Here is a 17520-nt window from a genome sequence, read left to right on the forward strand (position 1 = left end):
ACATACAGGGGTTGGACAATGAAACTGAAACACCTGTCATTTTAGTGTGGGAGGTTTCATGGCCAAATTGGACCAGCCTGGTAGCCAGTCTTCATTGATTGCACATTGCACCAGTAAGAGCAGAGTGTGAAGGTTCAATTAGCAGGGTAAGAGCACAGTTTTGCTCATAATATTGAAATGCACACAACATTATGGGTGACATACCAGAGTTCAAAAGAGGACAAATTGTTGGTGCACGTCTTGCTGGCGCATCTGTGACCAAGACAGCAAGTCTTTGTGATGTATCAAGAGCCACGGTATCCAGGGTAATGTCAGCATACCACCAAGAAGGACAAACCACATCCAACAGGATTAACTGTGGACGCAAGAGGAAGCTGTCTGAAAGGGATGTTCGGGTGCTAACCCAGATTGTATCCAAAAAACATAAAACCACGGCTGCCCAAATCACGGCAGAATTAAATGGGCACCTCAACTCTCCTGTTTCCACCAGAACTGTCCGTCGGGAGCTCCACAGGGTCAATATACACGGCCGGGCTGCCATAGCCAAACCTTTGGTCACTCATGCCAATGCCAAACGTCGGTTTCAATGGTGCAAGGAGTGCAAATCTTGGGCTGTGGACAATGTGAAACATGTATTGTTCTCTGATGAGTCCACCTTTACTGTTTTCCCCACATCCGAGAGAGTTACAGTGTGGAGAAGCCCCAAAGAAACGTACCACCCAGACTGTTGCATGCCCAGAGTGAAGCATTGGGGTGGATCAGTGATGGTTTGGGTTGCCATATCATGGCATTCACTTGGCTCAATACTTGGGCTAGATGGGCGCGTCACTGCCAAGGACTACCGAACCATTCTTGAGGACCATGTGCATCCAATGGTTCAAACATTGTATCCTGAAGGCGGTGCCGTGTATCAGGATGACAATGTACCAATACACACAGCAAGACTGGTGAAAGATTGGTTTGATGAACATGAAAGTGAAGTTGAACATCTCCCATGGCCTCCACAGTCACCAGATCTAAATATTATTGAGCCACTTTGGGGTGTTTTGGAGGAGCGAGTCAGGAAACGTTTTCCTCCACCAGGATCACGTAGTGACCTGGCCACTATCCTGCAAGAAGAATGGCTTAAAATCCCTCTGACCACTGTGCAGGACTTGTATATGTCATTCCCAAGACAAATTGATGCTGTATTGGCTGCAAAAGGAGGCCCTACACCATACTAATAAATTATTGTGGTCTAAAACCAGGTGTTTCAGTTTCATTGTCCAACCCCTGTATGTAGTTTGAGAATGAAAAAGATTAACTAAAATACTTAAAACATTTGCTCATATTCTGTCAGTGCAAAATATTTAATACCTCTACATTCTGTCAGGTTCCAGCCATGAACTTCAATGTATCTTTTAAGATATCTGTGAGATAGACAAACACGGACTAGCGCATCATTATGAAGTGCAGAGAAGAGGATTGGTGGTTGAATATGAATATGATGGTCAACTGCATTGAATCCTAAAATAATTCAACCTGGAAAGACTCACAAGGAGAAGACAGCGATGCAATTAGAAAAGTTTATCAGTGAATGTTTATTTCTTTGGTGCTCGGACCCCAGTGGCAGACATGAATGCTGAGAATGACATGAATGAACATCTTAGGGTTAGAATTAAAGATGTCTTCCCCCTGGGATCTGATCCTGGAGGTGGAGTGGAGGCCTGAGGAGATTTGGAGGTAGTTTGGAAGACAAATGGTGGAGATGGGGTGGAGGAGGGTCAAAGTTCAGCTGCAGAACGGAGGGTTCTATGAATGAAGATCTTTTAAAGCGGAGTCTTGAAGGATGATTGGCTGGGGAGAAATGCAGACTTGACACTGATTGGTGGAGCAGAGCTGCATGGAGGAGTAATTAGATGAAGCTGGAGATGATGGTGAGTCTTCCATGTTGAATTTTCTTTTAAACTTCATTACATGAAAGTATGTGGTTGTAATGACACAAAATGTGAATAGATCAAGGATTGTGGAAACAATTGCAAGGCACTGTAGGTACTCTCTTCTGCAAGTCTCCTGAACCTAAAAACTAATTTATTGTTAGGGTCTGTGCCCCAAACTGTCTGCAGATTGCACATTTCAAAATATATTGCAGCACCCCAGAAAACAGACACAATAAAAAGCAGGTGGAGTGGAGTGGAGGCCTGAGGAGATTTGGAGGTAGTTTGGAAGACAAATGGTGGAGATGGGGTGGAGGAGGGTCAAAGTTCAGCTGCAGAACGGAGGGTTCTATGAATGAAGATCTTTTAAAGCGGAGTCTTGAAGGATGATTGGCTGGGGAGAAATGCAGACTTGACACTGATTGGTGGAGCAGAGCTGCATGGAGGAGTAATTAGATGAAGCTGGAGATGATGGTGAGTCTTCCATGTTGAATTTTCTTTTAAACTTCATTACATGAAAGTATGTGGTTGTAATGACACAAAATGTGAATAGATCAAGGATTGTGGAAACAATTGCAAGGCACTGTAGGTACTCTCTTCTGCAAGTCTCCTGAACCTAAAAACTAATTTATTGTTAGGGTCTGTGCCCCAAACTGTCTGCAGATTGCACATTTCAAAATATATTGCAGCACCCCAGAAAACAGACACAATAAAAAGCCCAGGAAATGCAAATATTTGCAGGGATTAGTGTACAATTTATGTTAATTTAATTATTTTTTAACAAAGAAAAGAGTTTACATAAATTGCTAGCCTTATCTCTGGCAATCTCAGTTAAAAACAATTGTAGCTGCACATCTTATTAAATTCTTAATCTGATATGCTAGGCTCAATATGATCAAATTTATCTGAAGATCGTGTGTTTGTTGGTCTCTCTTCAACTCCAAGTTTTATTATTTTTTTAATTAAAAGCCAATAGACAGGCTGAGCAGTTGAATAGATAAAATGAGAAAAAACAGAAGGCACAAGAGGAGGTGGAGACCCAGATAGTTCTGTAGTCCCTGTAGAAACGAGACCCAAGCAACAGGGGCATGAGAATGAACTCCAAAAAAAACTCTAACTGTGCATAGAACAAAAAACATTAACAGCAAGGTCAAAGAAAAGTAATCTGGTTAAAAACTAATATGAAATGTGAGGAAAAAAATAATAATATTGAGAGGGCAAGAAATGTGAGAGATGCACTAAAGCAGGTGGGAGAAAGCATCTGAAGCCCAACGAAGATAAACAGGGAGGAGGGCAGCACCACAGGAGTTGAAGCTTTGACCGTAACACACATGTTGCACTGAGATTTTCCCCCAGGGGAGACGAGGAAAAAAACTATTCCCACACTCACTCATAGAGAGCTTTGTCTGCAAGCCGAACAAAAAAAAAAAACTGTCTGTTACTCAGCTGATGCCAACAACCTTTGCCTTATTACCCTTTATTGTTCTGGTTTGATCTTCTTTAGAGCAAACTAAAAGCTTTATATCTTTAGAAGATGGTATAGTTTCTCACATAAAATATCAATAGGTGCATTGAAGTTGTGGTTGTAACATGACAAAATGTGAAAGTTCAAGTGAATACTTTTGCAAATCACCATGCCTTTGCTTGACATGGAGGATGTGGGATATCATGGGCTTAAAGAGCATTTAAAAGTGGTTTGTTGCTTACTAGGTTCCAGATTATTGATTTGCAAACTCAAGTGTCCAAAACCACACAAAAGATTCCAGTCTGTCATTATTTCTTAAACAAGTCAAAATAGAAAAGCTGCGCTTTCAAAAAAATAAAATAAAAATAGGTACGCCCCATGACTTCAAAGCACAGAGAACTCCCTTCAGAAACAATAACTTAGCAGTCATTTTCTTTATGACTACTTTAGTGTTGTACATTGCTGTGGGTGAGACATTTGGTCCACTCTCATTTAAATTGTTGCTTCAGTGCTTACATGACACAATTTCAAACCAAGCGTTAGCTGTGGGAAAGATGGCTCCATATTTGACTGTAGAATGGTTTGGTAGAGGAGCCTATGGCCGAATCATTCACGGCAAGATGCCCAGGTCCTGCTGGCTACAAAAGAAGCCCAAACAGCCACCCCTCCACCGGCATGCTTCATACTTGTGCAGTATTTTCTAATTGTCCTGTCACACGCCTAGATTTCTTGCAGTTGATCACACAGTTTCAGATTCTGACCTTGTGGTGAATTTGTAGACACGTTCAATCCTGTGAGCATTGGTAACAGCCTTGAATGTTTTCCACAGGAGAGTAATCCTTCTCACTATGGAACGTTGCTGATGCCTTTCTGCCTTGGCAATGTGTTATAACACACACAAGCATGCCCCAGACCAGTAAAGTTTGCTTTTATAAAGGTGCTCACACTTGCAGAAAAATCAATTAATTCAATAGAATTGAAAGGGTTAACTTACTTTGTACCATTGCATCATATTAGTGACTACTAGCCCTCTTTTTTGTCATGGAAACAAGCAGGAAATATGAAGTGATTCATCCATTTTCCCCTTGATTTTTTTTTCCACTCTGCGACATCAATGTATATTTATTGATAGAAAAAAGTAAAGAAAAAAATGTCACGAGTGAGATATGAGAAGATTTCCAGAAAATGAAGTAAGCAGAGTCTCACAGGAAGAGGAAGAAATACACACACTCAACCTCTATGCTTACAGCAGGTCTGTTGTTACAGACTTGCTTCTATTACAGACTTTTGTACCATCCCTTAGCTCCCCAGTTGTTATATATACACTCAAAAGAGATTTGATATTTTTTTATGTAGAGTAATGTCATGGTTATATTCATAGGAGAGTATTCTTTTAGCAGAACATCTAAATTTGCTTTTTTGTCCAAATATGGATTGGTATGAAATAAAAATGAACTTCAAGATCAATTTTATTTTTCATTCTATAATTGAAAAAATAAATTATTTCAGAAGAAAATTGTGGTTTTTAACAAATTAGTATTAGTTTATGTTTAGATTTGATTTGTTCACATTACATTTTACGTTTTTTGTCCAGTTCATTGATCGTTTTGGTTACAACCCAAAGATAAAGGCACACTCATAAAAACAAAAATAAAGAGAGGGCGATTTCACTGCTTTTCAACCTCTAGATCTCCTTATTCAGGTTTCAAATTGGTCTAATGGTTTATAAAACTGTATTTACATTTTAAGCATACATATACATCCCTTTTTGTTTGTTTATGTATTTGCAAAAATAAATGCATCCCAGATTAAAAAACCAACTCAGTTCTGTTTAGATTCCAAAAAAAGGTGTTAATAGATTTGTGGAATATAAATATATTAAAACCACTAAGTAAATGTTCGGCACGTTTAGAATAGGTAACCCGTCCAGGGTGTACTCTGCCTCTCGCCCGTAGACTGCTGGAGATAGGCACCAGCTCCACTGTGACCTAGTATGGAAGAAGCGAGTATAGAAAATTGATGGATGGATGATGTTTGAAATATTTAAAACTACGGCTAGATTACTCGTACTCGTCGTCTTCCGCTTATCCGGGACCGGGTCGCGGGGGCAGCAGACTCAACAGAGACGCCCAGACGTCCCTCTCCCCAGACACCTCCTCCAGCTCCTCCAGGGGGAGCCCAAGGCGTTCCCAGGCCAGCAGAGAGACATAGTCCCTCCAGCGTGTCCTGGGCCGTTCCCTGGACATCCTCCCGCTGGGACGTGCCTGGAACACCTCCCGAGGAAGGCGTCCAGGAGGCATCCGGTATAGATACCCGAGCCACCTCAACTGGCTCCTCTCGATGTGGAGGAGCAGCGGCTCTACTCCGAGCCCCTCCCGGATGGCCGAGCTCCTCACCCTATCTCTAAGGGAGTGCCCGGCCACCCTACGGAGGAAACTCATTTCAGCCGCTTGTATCCGGGATCTCGTTCTTTCGGTCATGACCCAAAGTTCATTGCCATAGGTGAGGGTAGGAACGTAGACCGACCAGTAAATTGAGAGCTTTGCTTTTCGGCTCAGCTCTCTCTTCACCACAACGGACCGGCACAGCGCCCCCATTACTGTGGCAGCCGCACCGATCCGTCTGTCGATCTCCCGCTCCATTCTTCCCTCACTCGTGAACAAGACCCCGAGATACTTAAACTCCTCCACTTGAGGCAGAAACTCCCCTCCAACCTGAAGAGGACAAGCCACCCTTTTACGGTCGAGTACCATGGCCTCGGACTTGGAGGAGCTGATCCTCATCCCAGCCGCTTCACACTCGGCTGCGAACCGCCACAGCGCATGCTGTAGGTCTTGGCTAGAGGGGGCCAGCAGGACCACATCATCTGCAAAAAAGAAGAGACGAAATCCACTGGTCCCCAAACCCGACCCCCTCCGGCCCTTGGCTGCGTCTAGAAATCCTGTCCATAAAAGTTATGAACAGGACCGGTGACAAAGGGCAGCCCTGCCGGAGTCCAACATGCACTGGGAACAGGTCCGACTTAGTGCCGGCAATGCGGACCAAACTCCTGCTCCGCTCGTACAGGGACCGGATGGCCCCTAGTAAAGGGCCCCCGATTCCATACTCCTGGAGCACCCCCCACAGGGCATCACGAGGGACACAGTCGAATGCTTTCTCCAGGTCCACAAAACACATGTGAACCAGTTGGGCAAACTCCCATGAACCCTCGAGCACCCTGTAGAGGGTATAGAGCTGGTCCAGTGTTCCACGGCCGGGACAAAAACCACACTGCTCCTCCTGAAGCCGAGGTTCGACTATCGGTCGGACTCTCTTCTCCAATACCCTGGCGTAGGCCTTACCAGGGAGACTGAGGAGTGTGATCCCCCTGTAGTTGGAACACACCCTCCGGTCACCCTTCTTATGAAGGGGGACCACCACCCCAGTCTGCCAGTCCAGAGGCACTGTCCCCGACCGCCACGCAATGTTGAAGAGGCGTGTCAACCATGACAGCCCTACAACATCCAGAGACTTGAGGTACTCAGGGCGGATCTCATCCACCCCCGAAGCCTTGCCACCTCGGAGCTTTTTAACCACCTTGGTGACTTCAGCCTGGGTGATGAAAGAGTCCAACCCCGAGTCCCCAGCTTCTGTTTCCACCACGGAATGCGTGATGGCAGGATTGAGGAGATCCTCAAAGTATTCCTTCCACCACCCGATAATGCCCTCAGTTGAGGTCAGCAGTCTCCTGCCCCCACTATAAACAGTGTTGGCGAAGCACTGCTTCCCCCTCCTGAGGCGACGGACGGTTTGCCAGAATCACTTCGAGGCCAACCGGTAGTCCTTCTCCATGGCCTCACCGAACTCCTCCCAGGTCTGAGTTTTTGCCTCTGCCACAGCCCGGGCCGCAGCACGCTTGGCCTCATGGTACCCGTCAGCCGCCTCAGGAGTCCCACAAGCCAACCACAGCCGATAGGACTCCTTCTTCAGCTTAACAGCATCCCTTACTGCCGGTGTCCACCACCGGGTTCTGGGATTGCCGCCGCGACAGGCACCGCAGACCTTACGGCCACAGCTACGGGCAGCAGCATCGACAATAGATGCGGAGAACATGGTCCACTCGGACTCTATGTCTCCAACATCCCCCGGGATCTGGTCGAAGCTCTCCCGGAGGTGGGAGTTGAATACATCCCTGGCCGAGGGCTCTGCCAGGCGTTCCCAGCAGACCCTCACTATGCGCTTGGGCCTGCCAAGTCTGTCCGACTTTCCCCTCCTCCAGCGGATCCAACTCACCACCAGCTGATGATCAGTGGACAGCTCAGCCCCTCTCTTCACCCGAGTGTCCAAAACATGCGGCCGAAGGTCTGATGATACGACCACAAAGTCGATCATCGACCTCCTGCCTAGGGTGTCCTGGTGCCAAGTCCACTGATGGGCACCCTTATGTTTGAACATGGTGTTCGTTATGGACAATCCGTGACTAGCACAGAAGTCCAATAACAAAACACCACTCGGATTCAGATCGGGGAGGCCATTCCTCCCGATCACGCCTCTCCAGGTGTCACTGTCGTTCCACACGTGGGCGTTGAAGTCCCCCAGCAGAATAACCTCCAACACAAGCTCAGGCTCCTTCCCCCCCAGCGAGGTGAGTTCCCACGTCCCTAGAGCCAGCCTAAGCATCCGGGGATTGGGCCGCTGAGGTCTCCACCTTCGTCCGCCACCCAATCCTCTTTGCACCGGTCCCTCACGGTTCCCCCTGCAGGTGGTGGGCTGGGGGATGGCCTCGCGTCTCTCGTTCGGGCTTGGCCCGGCCGGGTCCCGCGAGGAGCAACCCGGCCACCAGGCGCTCTCCGACAAGTCCCGACCCCAGGCCTGGCTCCAGGGTGGGACCCCGGCTCCGCCGTACCGGGCGACGTCACGTGCCTCGATATTTTATTCTTCATGAGGGATTCTTGAACCACTCTTTGTCTGACCCATCACGGCTAGATTAAAAATGTAATAATCTCACTGGAAAAGCGTGCAATCTTGAAATTTGTAAAGAAAATTTCTTCATATTTTTGAAAGGTTCTGGCCACAAAATGTAAGTGGGAACAAAAACTGCTGTGATTTTTTATTTGTCCATTTTGCACTACAGTATTATTATGGAATGTTGTTTTATCCCTGATTTATGAGTTCCATCACATAACCAGTTTGAGAAACCAAAGGACAGGCTGTATAAACACAAAACTATTTTGAGTCTTACTTTGATTTTCTAAAGGTTAGTCAAGGTTGGTTAAACAGACATTGATATTTTAGAATAGTCTTGCTCATAGTTAAGATAATTTTATAGGGAAAATCCAAAGACCTTTTTTATGTCGAATTTCTGTCCTATCCTGTTATATGAGCAAGTGAAGGTGGCTTATTTAAATATACTGCTGGGAACAGCTGTAGTGTAGGTCCCCTAAAGTATTACAGAATAAGAAGGTGCATTGGCATAGCAACATTTAAAAGATGATCTGCAAATTCTTTACCTATCAAATTAATTTAAGATTGACTGATCCATTAACGATGGGAAGCCATCCTGGTCCTAATGCAAAAAGTTCAGAGAGAAAATGGATCACAAGTTTCAAATATTAAAAGGAATTTAGTTTTTATGTTGGAAATGCAGGCAACTATATACCTTGTGTGCATTTCTACAACAACAAGCCATATGGAAAAAAAACTGGACCACTTAATGGGTGAAACCAATCTAATCAATTTCAAATATCAGTGTGGATCTTCTGCTACAGTGCCAGGCAAAAGTATTCAAACCCTTTATTTAATATTATGCTGTGTCACAACCATCAACTTTAATGTATTATATTGGGATTTCATGGAGTTAAGGTACACTAAGCAATGCATAATTCTAAACTGTGTGTAATTAGTATTAATCCAGCTGTTCTGTGAAGGCCTTAGAAGTTTGTTGGAGAACATTAGTAAAATAACAGAATCATGAAGACCAGGGAACAGGGAAGACCAAGGAAGTTGTGGAGAAGTTTAAAGCAGAATTAGTTTATAAAACAGTATCCCAAACTTTGTATGTCTCACAATTTGTAGGTCAAGCAAGAAGAGCATTAATCAGTGAAGTTGCCATGGTAACATGGGAGAAGAGGTGAGCTCAGGAGGGAAGAGTCTGTCAACAGGTCAACAGTTAGTCGAACACTATGGAACAGAGGTAAGAAGAGATCTAGAACGCCATGAACCATTCCTGTTTGTTATTAGCCACAAGACCTGTAGGGAACACAGCAAACACGAGGAAGGCCATAAATTAACTTTATGGCCTTCATACAAAAACAAACACTGCACATCTCCCTGAAGACACAATCTCCATGGAAATATGGTGGCAGCATTATACTGTGGGAATATTTTTCTTCTGCAAGGATCTGAAATCTGCAGAGTTGGTGGGAAAACAGATGCAGCTAAATACAGGCAGTCCTAGAGAAAATACTTGGGTCTAGGGTGGAGGTTAAGTTTCCAACAAGAAAACAACACACAGCCAAAGACACGATGCAGTGTTTTAAACCAAAGCATATTCGTGTGTTAGAAGGGTTCAGTCAAAGTACAGCCCTAAATCTGAGGAGGAACGGGGAATGAGTACAAATACACACCAAAGTGTTTAGATTTTTATGTGTACAAACGTTTTCTGACCTAAAATGTCTAATCAAACCCATGTTTTGTTTTTGGATTATTCCAAAACTGCAGGCTGACGTGAATTCATTTCATTCCTTCCCTTTAAATGATGCATAGGGGAAATTATTTAAATGGGGGTTGTTGTTCAAGTTTTTCTCCTTGGGGATGTTAACAAAGCCCACAAACTCTGAGGAAGATGTATAACTGAGCTCAACCACTTACTGAAAACCCTAAGTACTATATACTAAACCTCAAATAGAAGCCTGGTCAAAGGTGAGTGGGTCAAGAGGTTAGTTATTCTATGAGAGTTCAGAGCAGTATTTGAGAAAACAAAGTCTGAGAAAAGCAGCTTAAGAGCCCTATTATCTTACAACAGCCAGAAACACTGCACATACAAACACACCACATACGCCACTCTACCGCTGTAATCTCCATCTGCTCAGTGATCCCTCAGGCCTCAATAAAAACCCAGGAGAAAATATCCCAGTCTATGAGGTGTGTGGAAAAAAGTTGCAGAACTATTTCCCATTATCACATGGATTTGGTACTTTCGAGTTCAAAAACAATTTTTTAAAGCTGGGAGTATTAAGCAGAGGAATGCAGCGCAAGTAAACATCTGAACCAGCGTAAAGGCTTGACTTTCCTTCTGAAGGTCTTCACAGAGATTCCCAGTGTGGCGTTTCTAATGTGAAAGCAGCTGCAGGTCATCTAGCTTTGGATTGCAAATATTTCACAGGTATTTCAAAAGTCACAAGACAGATCAGAGACGAAAAGAAAACCTTTAGAGTAATGAATCAAGCATATGATGGTTTAAAGACTGATTAGTTTCAGCTTTGTTCATCAGGGCAGAGATAATGAAATAAGAGGGTCACTGAAAGGTTAATCTTGACGCTTTGGTCACAATGTTATCTTACAAAGCAGCAACCAGCAGGCTTCTTCTTCGCTGCTGGATTCCAGTATTTATCATGTAAAGAAGCTGCTGCCTTCAATATTTTATCCCAGATATATGAGTTGTTTTGAGTTGTTAAGTTAAAGGTTCTCAGACGTGTAACAATTCACTGAGCTCTCGGACCGAGGTGATACACAAACCTGGGTTTACAAGTACAAGATGAGATTTTAGGGATACGTTTGAGAAAAAACTATTTTTTTGTTTTCATAGTTTCTTTCTGGCAATCTATCTCCAAAGGATGATGACGGTTTTTTCTGCAATAATCAGAGGTCAAGCAAGGAAACACATTTTCTCAAGAAGAGCGTGATTCACTATTTCTGATCCGTTACTGCAGCACGGGGGTGGTGGTGTGGGTGGGGGGAGAGGGTTTGGGGAGTTAGGGTGGATACAGGACATCTTTGTGAGGTTCTGTTACAATAAATGTCCAGTCCCAGCACCATGGCTCAAAACTGCATTGCCGCATTTCACAGTAAGGGCCGGATTGCATTCAGTCTGGCTAATTGTACATGACGTTTCCAAGTTGGTGGGACCTACCAGGAGCATAAAACACCACCCACGTGACTTTCCCTGTCATTTGGAGCTTGGAACATCCACAAATTCTCCCAAAAGGCATTAAAATGTTCCCTTTTTGTGTTTAACAATGAGTATAATTGTTGTGTATAATCTCTGTTTAGAGCAGAATTATCTAGTTTAGGTTTGATCAGTCCAAGTTTTTTTTAAAATAGGGATGATTAAGTGTAGGGCACCACAATATATGACATATTTGTCATTATTGCAGGATCACTACAGAAGACACATATGAAGAACTCTTTATAAATCAATAAATGTTACTAAGTATTTAGATACCATGCATTCATTCTCTCTATGCCTGTACTATTATTGTTGACACTAGCTGTTTAATACAGCATAAAAGGTCAAGTTTTGGTAAGGTGGTCAAGCTGAAACAGCAGACGTCAGCCAGCAGCAACTTTTTCAATAACACCTTGTTGAGCTAAAAATCTTGATTTTTATTATTTTTTCTGTAGCTGGATATTATTGAAAATTTCATTATTTGACATCTATATTTGCAAAGAACCGAAAGCAGAACATCAACACCTTATTGGTCTATGTATAGCTAGCCATGTCGTTAGCAACATTCACCAATATTGTTTCATATTCCAAGTTTTCTTAATATCATGCAACCCTAATCAAATGCAGTTTATAATCCACAAAAAACAGTAAAAATGCCTTTTAGTTTTTCACCAAAAGGAAATTGTGATGCAGATGCTAACTTTAGCCTTGTTAGCGGCCAACAGTTAGCAGGATGTGGTATTCTCCCAAATTATTCTTGGTCTTGGTCTATGCTTTTTACCAAAAATCTAAAGAAACTAAGAAACTACACTATTGTTCTTCTCATACCTCTGGGAATGCTAATCTTAAAATCCAGGTCCCTCTCCTCCAGGTGGTACAATGCCACTTCCTGTAACCGGGCCCGCTCCAGCTCTGACAGGTTCTGGATGGGAACTGGTTGCAAACGTACACTCTGCCCCAACATGGTCGCCCAGGTGTGGTCCCCCTGCAAAGAAAAAGTGAAGGTCTAAAATCTCTGTAAATAAAAAAAATGAGTTACTGCGTGTCATTAATTTCGGAGATAGTTTTTTCCTTTATCCTGAAACTTAAACAATCATTCTTGTCCTTTTAATTATTTCATCAAAAGAGAACCTAAAGTTATTGTTGGTACCATCAGTGAACATTATCAACCAACCATTAAGTACTTGAGGAAACAAACTTTCTCTCCAAACTAAAGAGAAAAGTAGGAGTTTTAAGGGGACCGACCTCAAGTCATGGTCTCTCACATCCTCAAGTGAACATTAGTTTGAAAAAAGCACAGAGCTTTCCATTTAAGTGCAACATGTGTTATTGCCCTGCTAATTGTTTTTACAAGTATTATGCATTCGTTTATTTTTATCTTGGCAATTCTTTGCAAAATGTCATTTTGTTACACTCTTTGTTTGTTGACCTTGGGGTCTTTGTGCTGTCAAAAGCTCCTTCCTATTTCCCTCTTTAGCTGCATCTACAGCCCACATACTGGTGATAAATTTTAATACCTTTAACTTAAATGCAGCGGGCCAATCTGTCAAGCTTTCTCTGTTTTTAGAAATGGTTATTTCAAGCTAAAAGCAACCACTGACAGGAATGTTATTCTTCAGAGAGTTATAGATAATATTAGTGCCAGTAACCAAAGATGTTTTTATTTTTCAAAGGTTGTTTAAAAACGTTTTTCATCACACCCACCTTATGGTTTAAAGTCATTTTAACAAGATGTCAGAGAACATGCCAGAGTTACAGGGGTTTTCTCAGACATTATAGAGCATAGAGTAACAGAGATCTTCACCTCCCCTATGTTACTAGGCACTGATGGTCAGCTGGCTGCAAGAAGGCTACAACAATTTCCCTTCACAAGAAACACAAAGTCGGCTGTTTGGATGGTCATTTATTGAAATTGAAGAAGTCCCACCCTTATTCGGTTAATGCTGTTTTATAACTACAGCTGGCAAGCTTTAAGCTGCATGTTTGTTCTGCAGCCAACTGCAGGATCTATTCGAGTAATAGCCTGACTTTTACTTGAAGTTCATATAACCGAGTTTATAGCTCAATCATCTTCAGTTTGGATCAAGGCACAATCAAAAGACCTTGGTTGGAAGAACGAAGGGGCCTAGAGAGAATATATGAAGCATCAGGTCACTGAGGTAAATTGACGCCAAGTTATTTACTGCTTTACAGATCATGAGGAGGATTTGTTATTGAATTCTGAATTTGACTGGCAGCCAGTAAAGGTAAATGAGAACTGGGGTCATCTAAGCATTGAGTGGGGTAACTGAAACTTTAAAAAGCAAGTCCATATTTGATGGATTATACTGACTATATGAGAAGCCTAATATAATAGCTGTTCAGTACAAGAGAGATTTCACAAGCACCCTAATTTACCCCAGTGCAGTCTCAGTACTGAATAAAATGACACTGGTCCACATTAAAAAGAAACAAGCAAATTTAGCACAGTTTTAGTAAATGAAGTAAGATTAACTACAGATTAAAACCATATGCATGGTTACATCTCTAGATTTGCATTTAAAAAGTTTAAATGTTTGCCACTTTTACATGTGTGAAGCTTGAAAACAAAGGTCACAAAAGGCCAAACTCCATCCAATCAAATCATTTTCCTTTTAGTTGGTAGATAGTCTAGAATGTTGCCTCACATCGAGCCTGAATTGTGAAGCATGTTTGCTCTATAAATAAAGAAAGTGGTCTTATGTCTGAGAGATTGATTTAGCTGGAAAACAGCTCAGAATAGCCTATGAAGTATTTGATTTACATTAGTGATCTTTCCAAGACGTCTTGCAGCTCGAGAAGTAAAATAAACTGTATAGGCAATCCTTATATGGCAGTTAAACAGGGTCTAACTTTAACATATTCTAACATAAACTCATAAAATGCATTGTGTAAGGCACTTGCAGTACCATCAAACATCTTCTGTATACAGTTGTACTCCTGGGTTTACTTAAAGGCACCAGAGTGCTATTAAACCCCTTTGTCTGTGGTTGAAATGTTGATACACAAAACACTGGCAAACACAATCAGTGTCTTTTAAACATTCACAAGCATTTTTTTGTGCAAATTTCTCAGTGAACACTCATGTGGGTGAATGAATGAAAGTATAAGAAGTGGCAGCACGTTGACAGAGATTGTAGGTTACATTCCAAATAGGTATGAAAGTGTGGCTACTGCAGGGATGACCTGGTTTCATTCCCATTTATTTCAAAAAGTATTTGTTTTCACTAGGGTTAGTAATAGTTTGGGGCTATTTCACACAGCTGTACATGGAGCTGTAACCTTTTCAAGCCTTAGGTCAGTTAGGATTACCTAGCATAAATAAAACCTTTATGTTTTATTTATGCTAGAATAATTACATTTTTATTACTTTCTTTAAATTCAGGTATCTATTCACATCAAACCCTATCATAGTTTGGAAAAGCCAGACACTGTAGGTTAATTTACAATATTTAAGTTGGGGGGACACATGTGGATGTATTTAAAGTATATTTTGTTGAGATTGTCATTTAGTGTTAACAGCAACACCTCAAACATAGTGCTTCCTTATTTGACATCATGAGAAAAATCAAAAACAATCAGGCAAGATATCAGGGTGAGAATAATGCACCTCGAAAAGTCTTGCTCATCCTTAGGTACAATATTTAGATGCTTGATGGTGCCACATTCATCTGTTCCAAGACTTCAGTGCAAGTATAACCATAGCATGGGAATGTCCAGCCATCATAGTGTTCAGGAAAGAGAAAATGTGTCCCAAATTTGAATGTGTTTAGGTGTGAAATGGTTGAATCAACATCGGAACAAAAGAAAAAGACCTTGTGAAGATGCTGACTGAAGCTGCCCATAAGAGTCCTGAATCAACACGTGCTAAAAGGCCACTCAGATAGGAAGAGGCCATGATGCAACATAAAAGGCAAGATTCCACAATGCAAATGCACTCAGTTAAAAATAATATCATTATGAAGACATGTCCTGTGGTCTGATGAAACTGAAATTCAAATGTTTAACCATAATAACCTTTGTTTCATTTGGAGGAAAAAAGGAGAAACTTGCGAGCCTAAAAATACCATTTCAACTGTTATGCACAGAGGTGGTAGCAGCGTGTTGTGGTGGTGTTTCTTTACCCGAGGGACTGGTGCACTTCACAAAATACATAGATGGCACTGTGACGATAGAACATTATGTGGAAATATTGAAGCAACATCTCAAGACATCAACCAGAAGGTTGCATCTTTGGTTTCAACTAGGTCTTCCAAATGGGCCATATCTACACCAACAAAATAGTTACAATGGCAATTAAGGAATACAGAGCCAATGTTTTGGAATGGCCATACCTGACTCAAATCCAATAGTTTTGTTAGGAGGAATGGGCCAAAACTCCAGCAAAGTATTGTTAGCAAATTGTGGAAGGAAACCCAAAATGTTTGACCCTACTCATGAAGTTTAAAAAGGTAAATCTACAAAATACCCAGGACATGTTTGTAAACTTCTCAGTTTGTAGCAGTAAAAATGATCTTATCCATTGTTCCAGCATTAAGCAAATAGAAGCAAGGTTCCTAACACTAAATGACATTAAATAGGAAATGTTCAGTCTGATTTAATGTCAGATAAAAAGACAAACATATCTGTTTCTAAACGGTGAATGCTTTCAACTGCATGTCCCATCTGTTTTAGTGTTACTTAAAACCAAGACAATGCAGACACAAAGAGAGTCTTGGGAACCAGAAAAGAACAACCACTATTAAAACTGTCTTGAAAAGAGCAGGGTAAATGTTGATGGACAGAATGGTGAACTAAAGGTTAGCAAGAGCCAGACTAACTCATGAAATGTGCATTGTGCACCTCCCAACTTGCAAACCCTGTCAGATAAAAATGCAAACATGTCTGTTGTGTGACAGCATGTGAAAAGGTCTACTGGGAGGCTATGTTTTGTAAGAACTTTCTTACAAAACATAAATAAGTCATCTGTATCAGATACACCGTGTGCACTAAAATATTGTTCCTTTTTCAAATTCTGGTTAAAAAAATCCCAACAAAACAAACAACTCTGGATCCATACGCAGGTATGTTCTGGAATATGGTGAAATGAAACAATATGGTCTTTTTTGGTGGGAAGAACTGATAGACAAAATAAATGTCACAATGCATTCGTTTAGCTTACAAAAGGTTGGGGCACTAAGCCACCAGTATTGTTAAAGAAATTGAGGCATGCAGAAAACAGAAGAGGATGAAATAAATCCAAAGGATTTTTTTCATGCATGCAATTCTATCCCAGTTGTATTCTTTGTATTACATAAGCTGAATGAAAAGTTCGCAATGTTAGAGATATTGGGGTAACTGTGTATAAAAAGGTTTTGTTGCTGTAACATACAGCTTTACTAACATAAATGTAAGGTCTAATTTGTGGTATTTTATGGAGCAACCCAGCACTCCACCCCTGTTCACTACTGAGCCCTGTTGCCTTAAGAGATAGCATTTTCTCAGCTTTCGAAATTCTGCAGGGGGCCTCAGCAACCTCTCACAGGTTATGTATTCTGGTTGCATTTAATAATAAAGTGAAACTGAACTAGATTTAAAAGCATAACCCCACCCCCAGACAAATTTTGAAAAATGCCACCAAAGTGGGCAGTGCCAAAAGACGCTGTGGTGCACGGCCATGTATGGAGATCAGCTGAGGGGATTAAGGGGGGGTGTGGTCAGGAGAAAGAGAGAAAGTGGCAGCTAGCTTAATTTGACATATTGAAACATGATGAATGACCAGAGCGACGCTGGTAGTTTTGCCAGGGATAGATCTTTTAAGGTGGAGGATTTTTCACCCTCCTTGTCACCGGAGGTTGAGGGACCCTATGGAGCTCAGTGGGCCTGAGTGCTGATGAGTGCTGGCGCCGTCAAAGTAGTGGAGGACAGAATGGTCCAGTTTCTGAGTGGTAAAGTGATATTAGCAGTATAATTGCTAACATGGGCTAACGTTCAAA

The 17520-nt window shown here is 42.0% G+C and overlaps 1 protein-coding gene across 3 annotated transcripts in view; it reads right to left on the minus strand.

Annotated features, from left to right (window-relative positions):
• arhgap36 (Rho GTPase activating protein 36) overlaps positions 1–17520 on the minus strand; it is a 90225-nt gene that overhangs the window by 27891 nt on the left and 44814 nt on the right. For all 3 annotated transcript variants that reach the window (XM_047385508.1, XM_047385510.1, XM_047385509.1), the window contains exon 2: positions 12356–12512. In XM_047385508.1, coding sequence (XP_047241464.1) covers positions 12356–12512 — 157 coding nt within the window. The remainder of the gene's footprint in view (positions 1–12355; positions 12513–17520) is intronic.

This window comes from Girardinichthys multiradiatus, chromosome 14 (assembly GCF_021462225.1).
Source record: "Girardinichthys multiradiatus isolate DD_20200921_A chromosome 14, DD_fGirMul_XY1, whole genome shotgun sequence".
Taxonomy (NCBI): Eukaryota; Metazoa; Chordata; class Actinopteri; order Cyprinodontiformes; family Goodeidae; genus Girardinichthys; species Girardinichthys multiradiatus.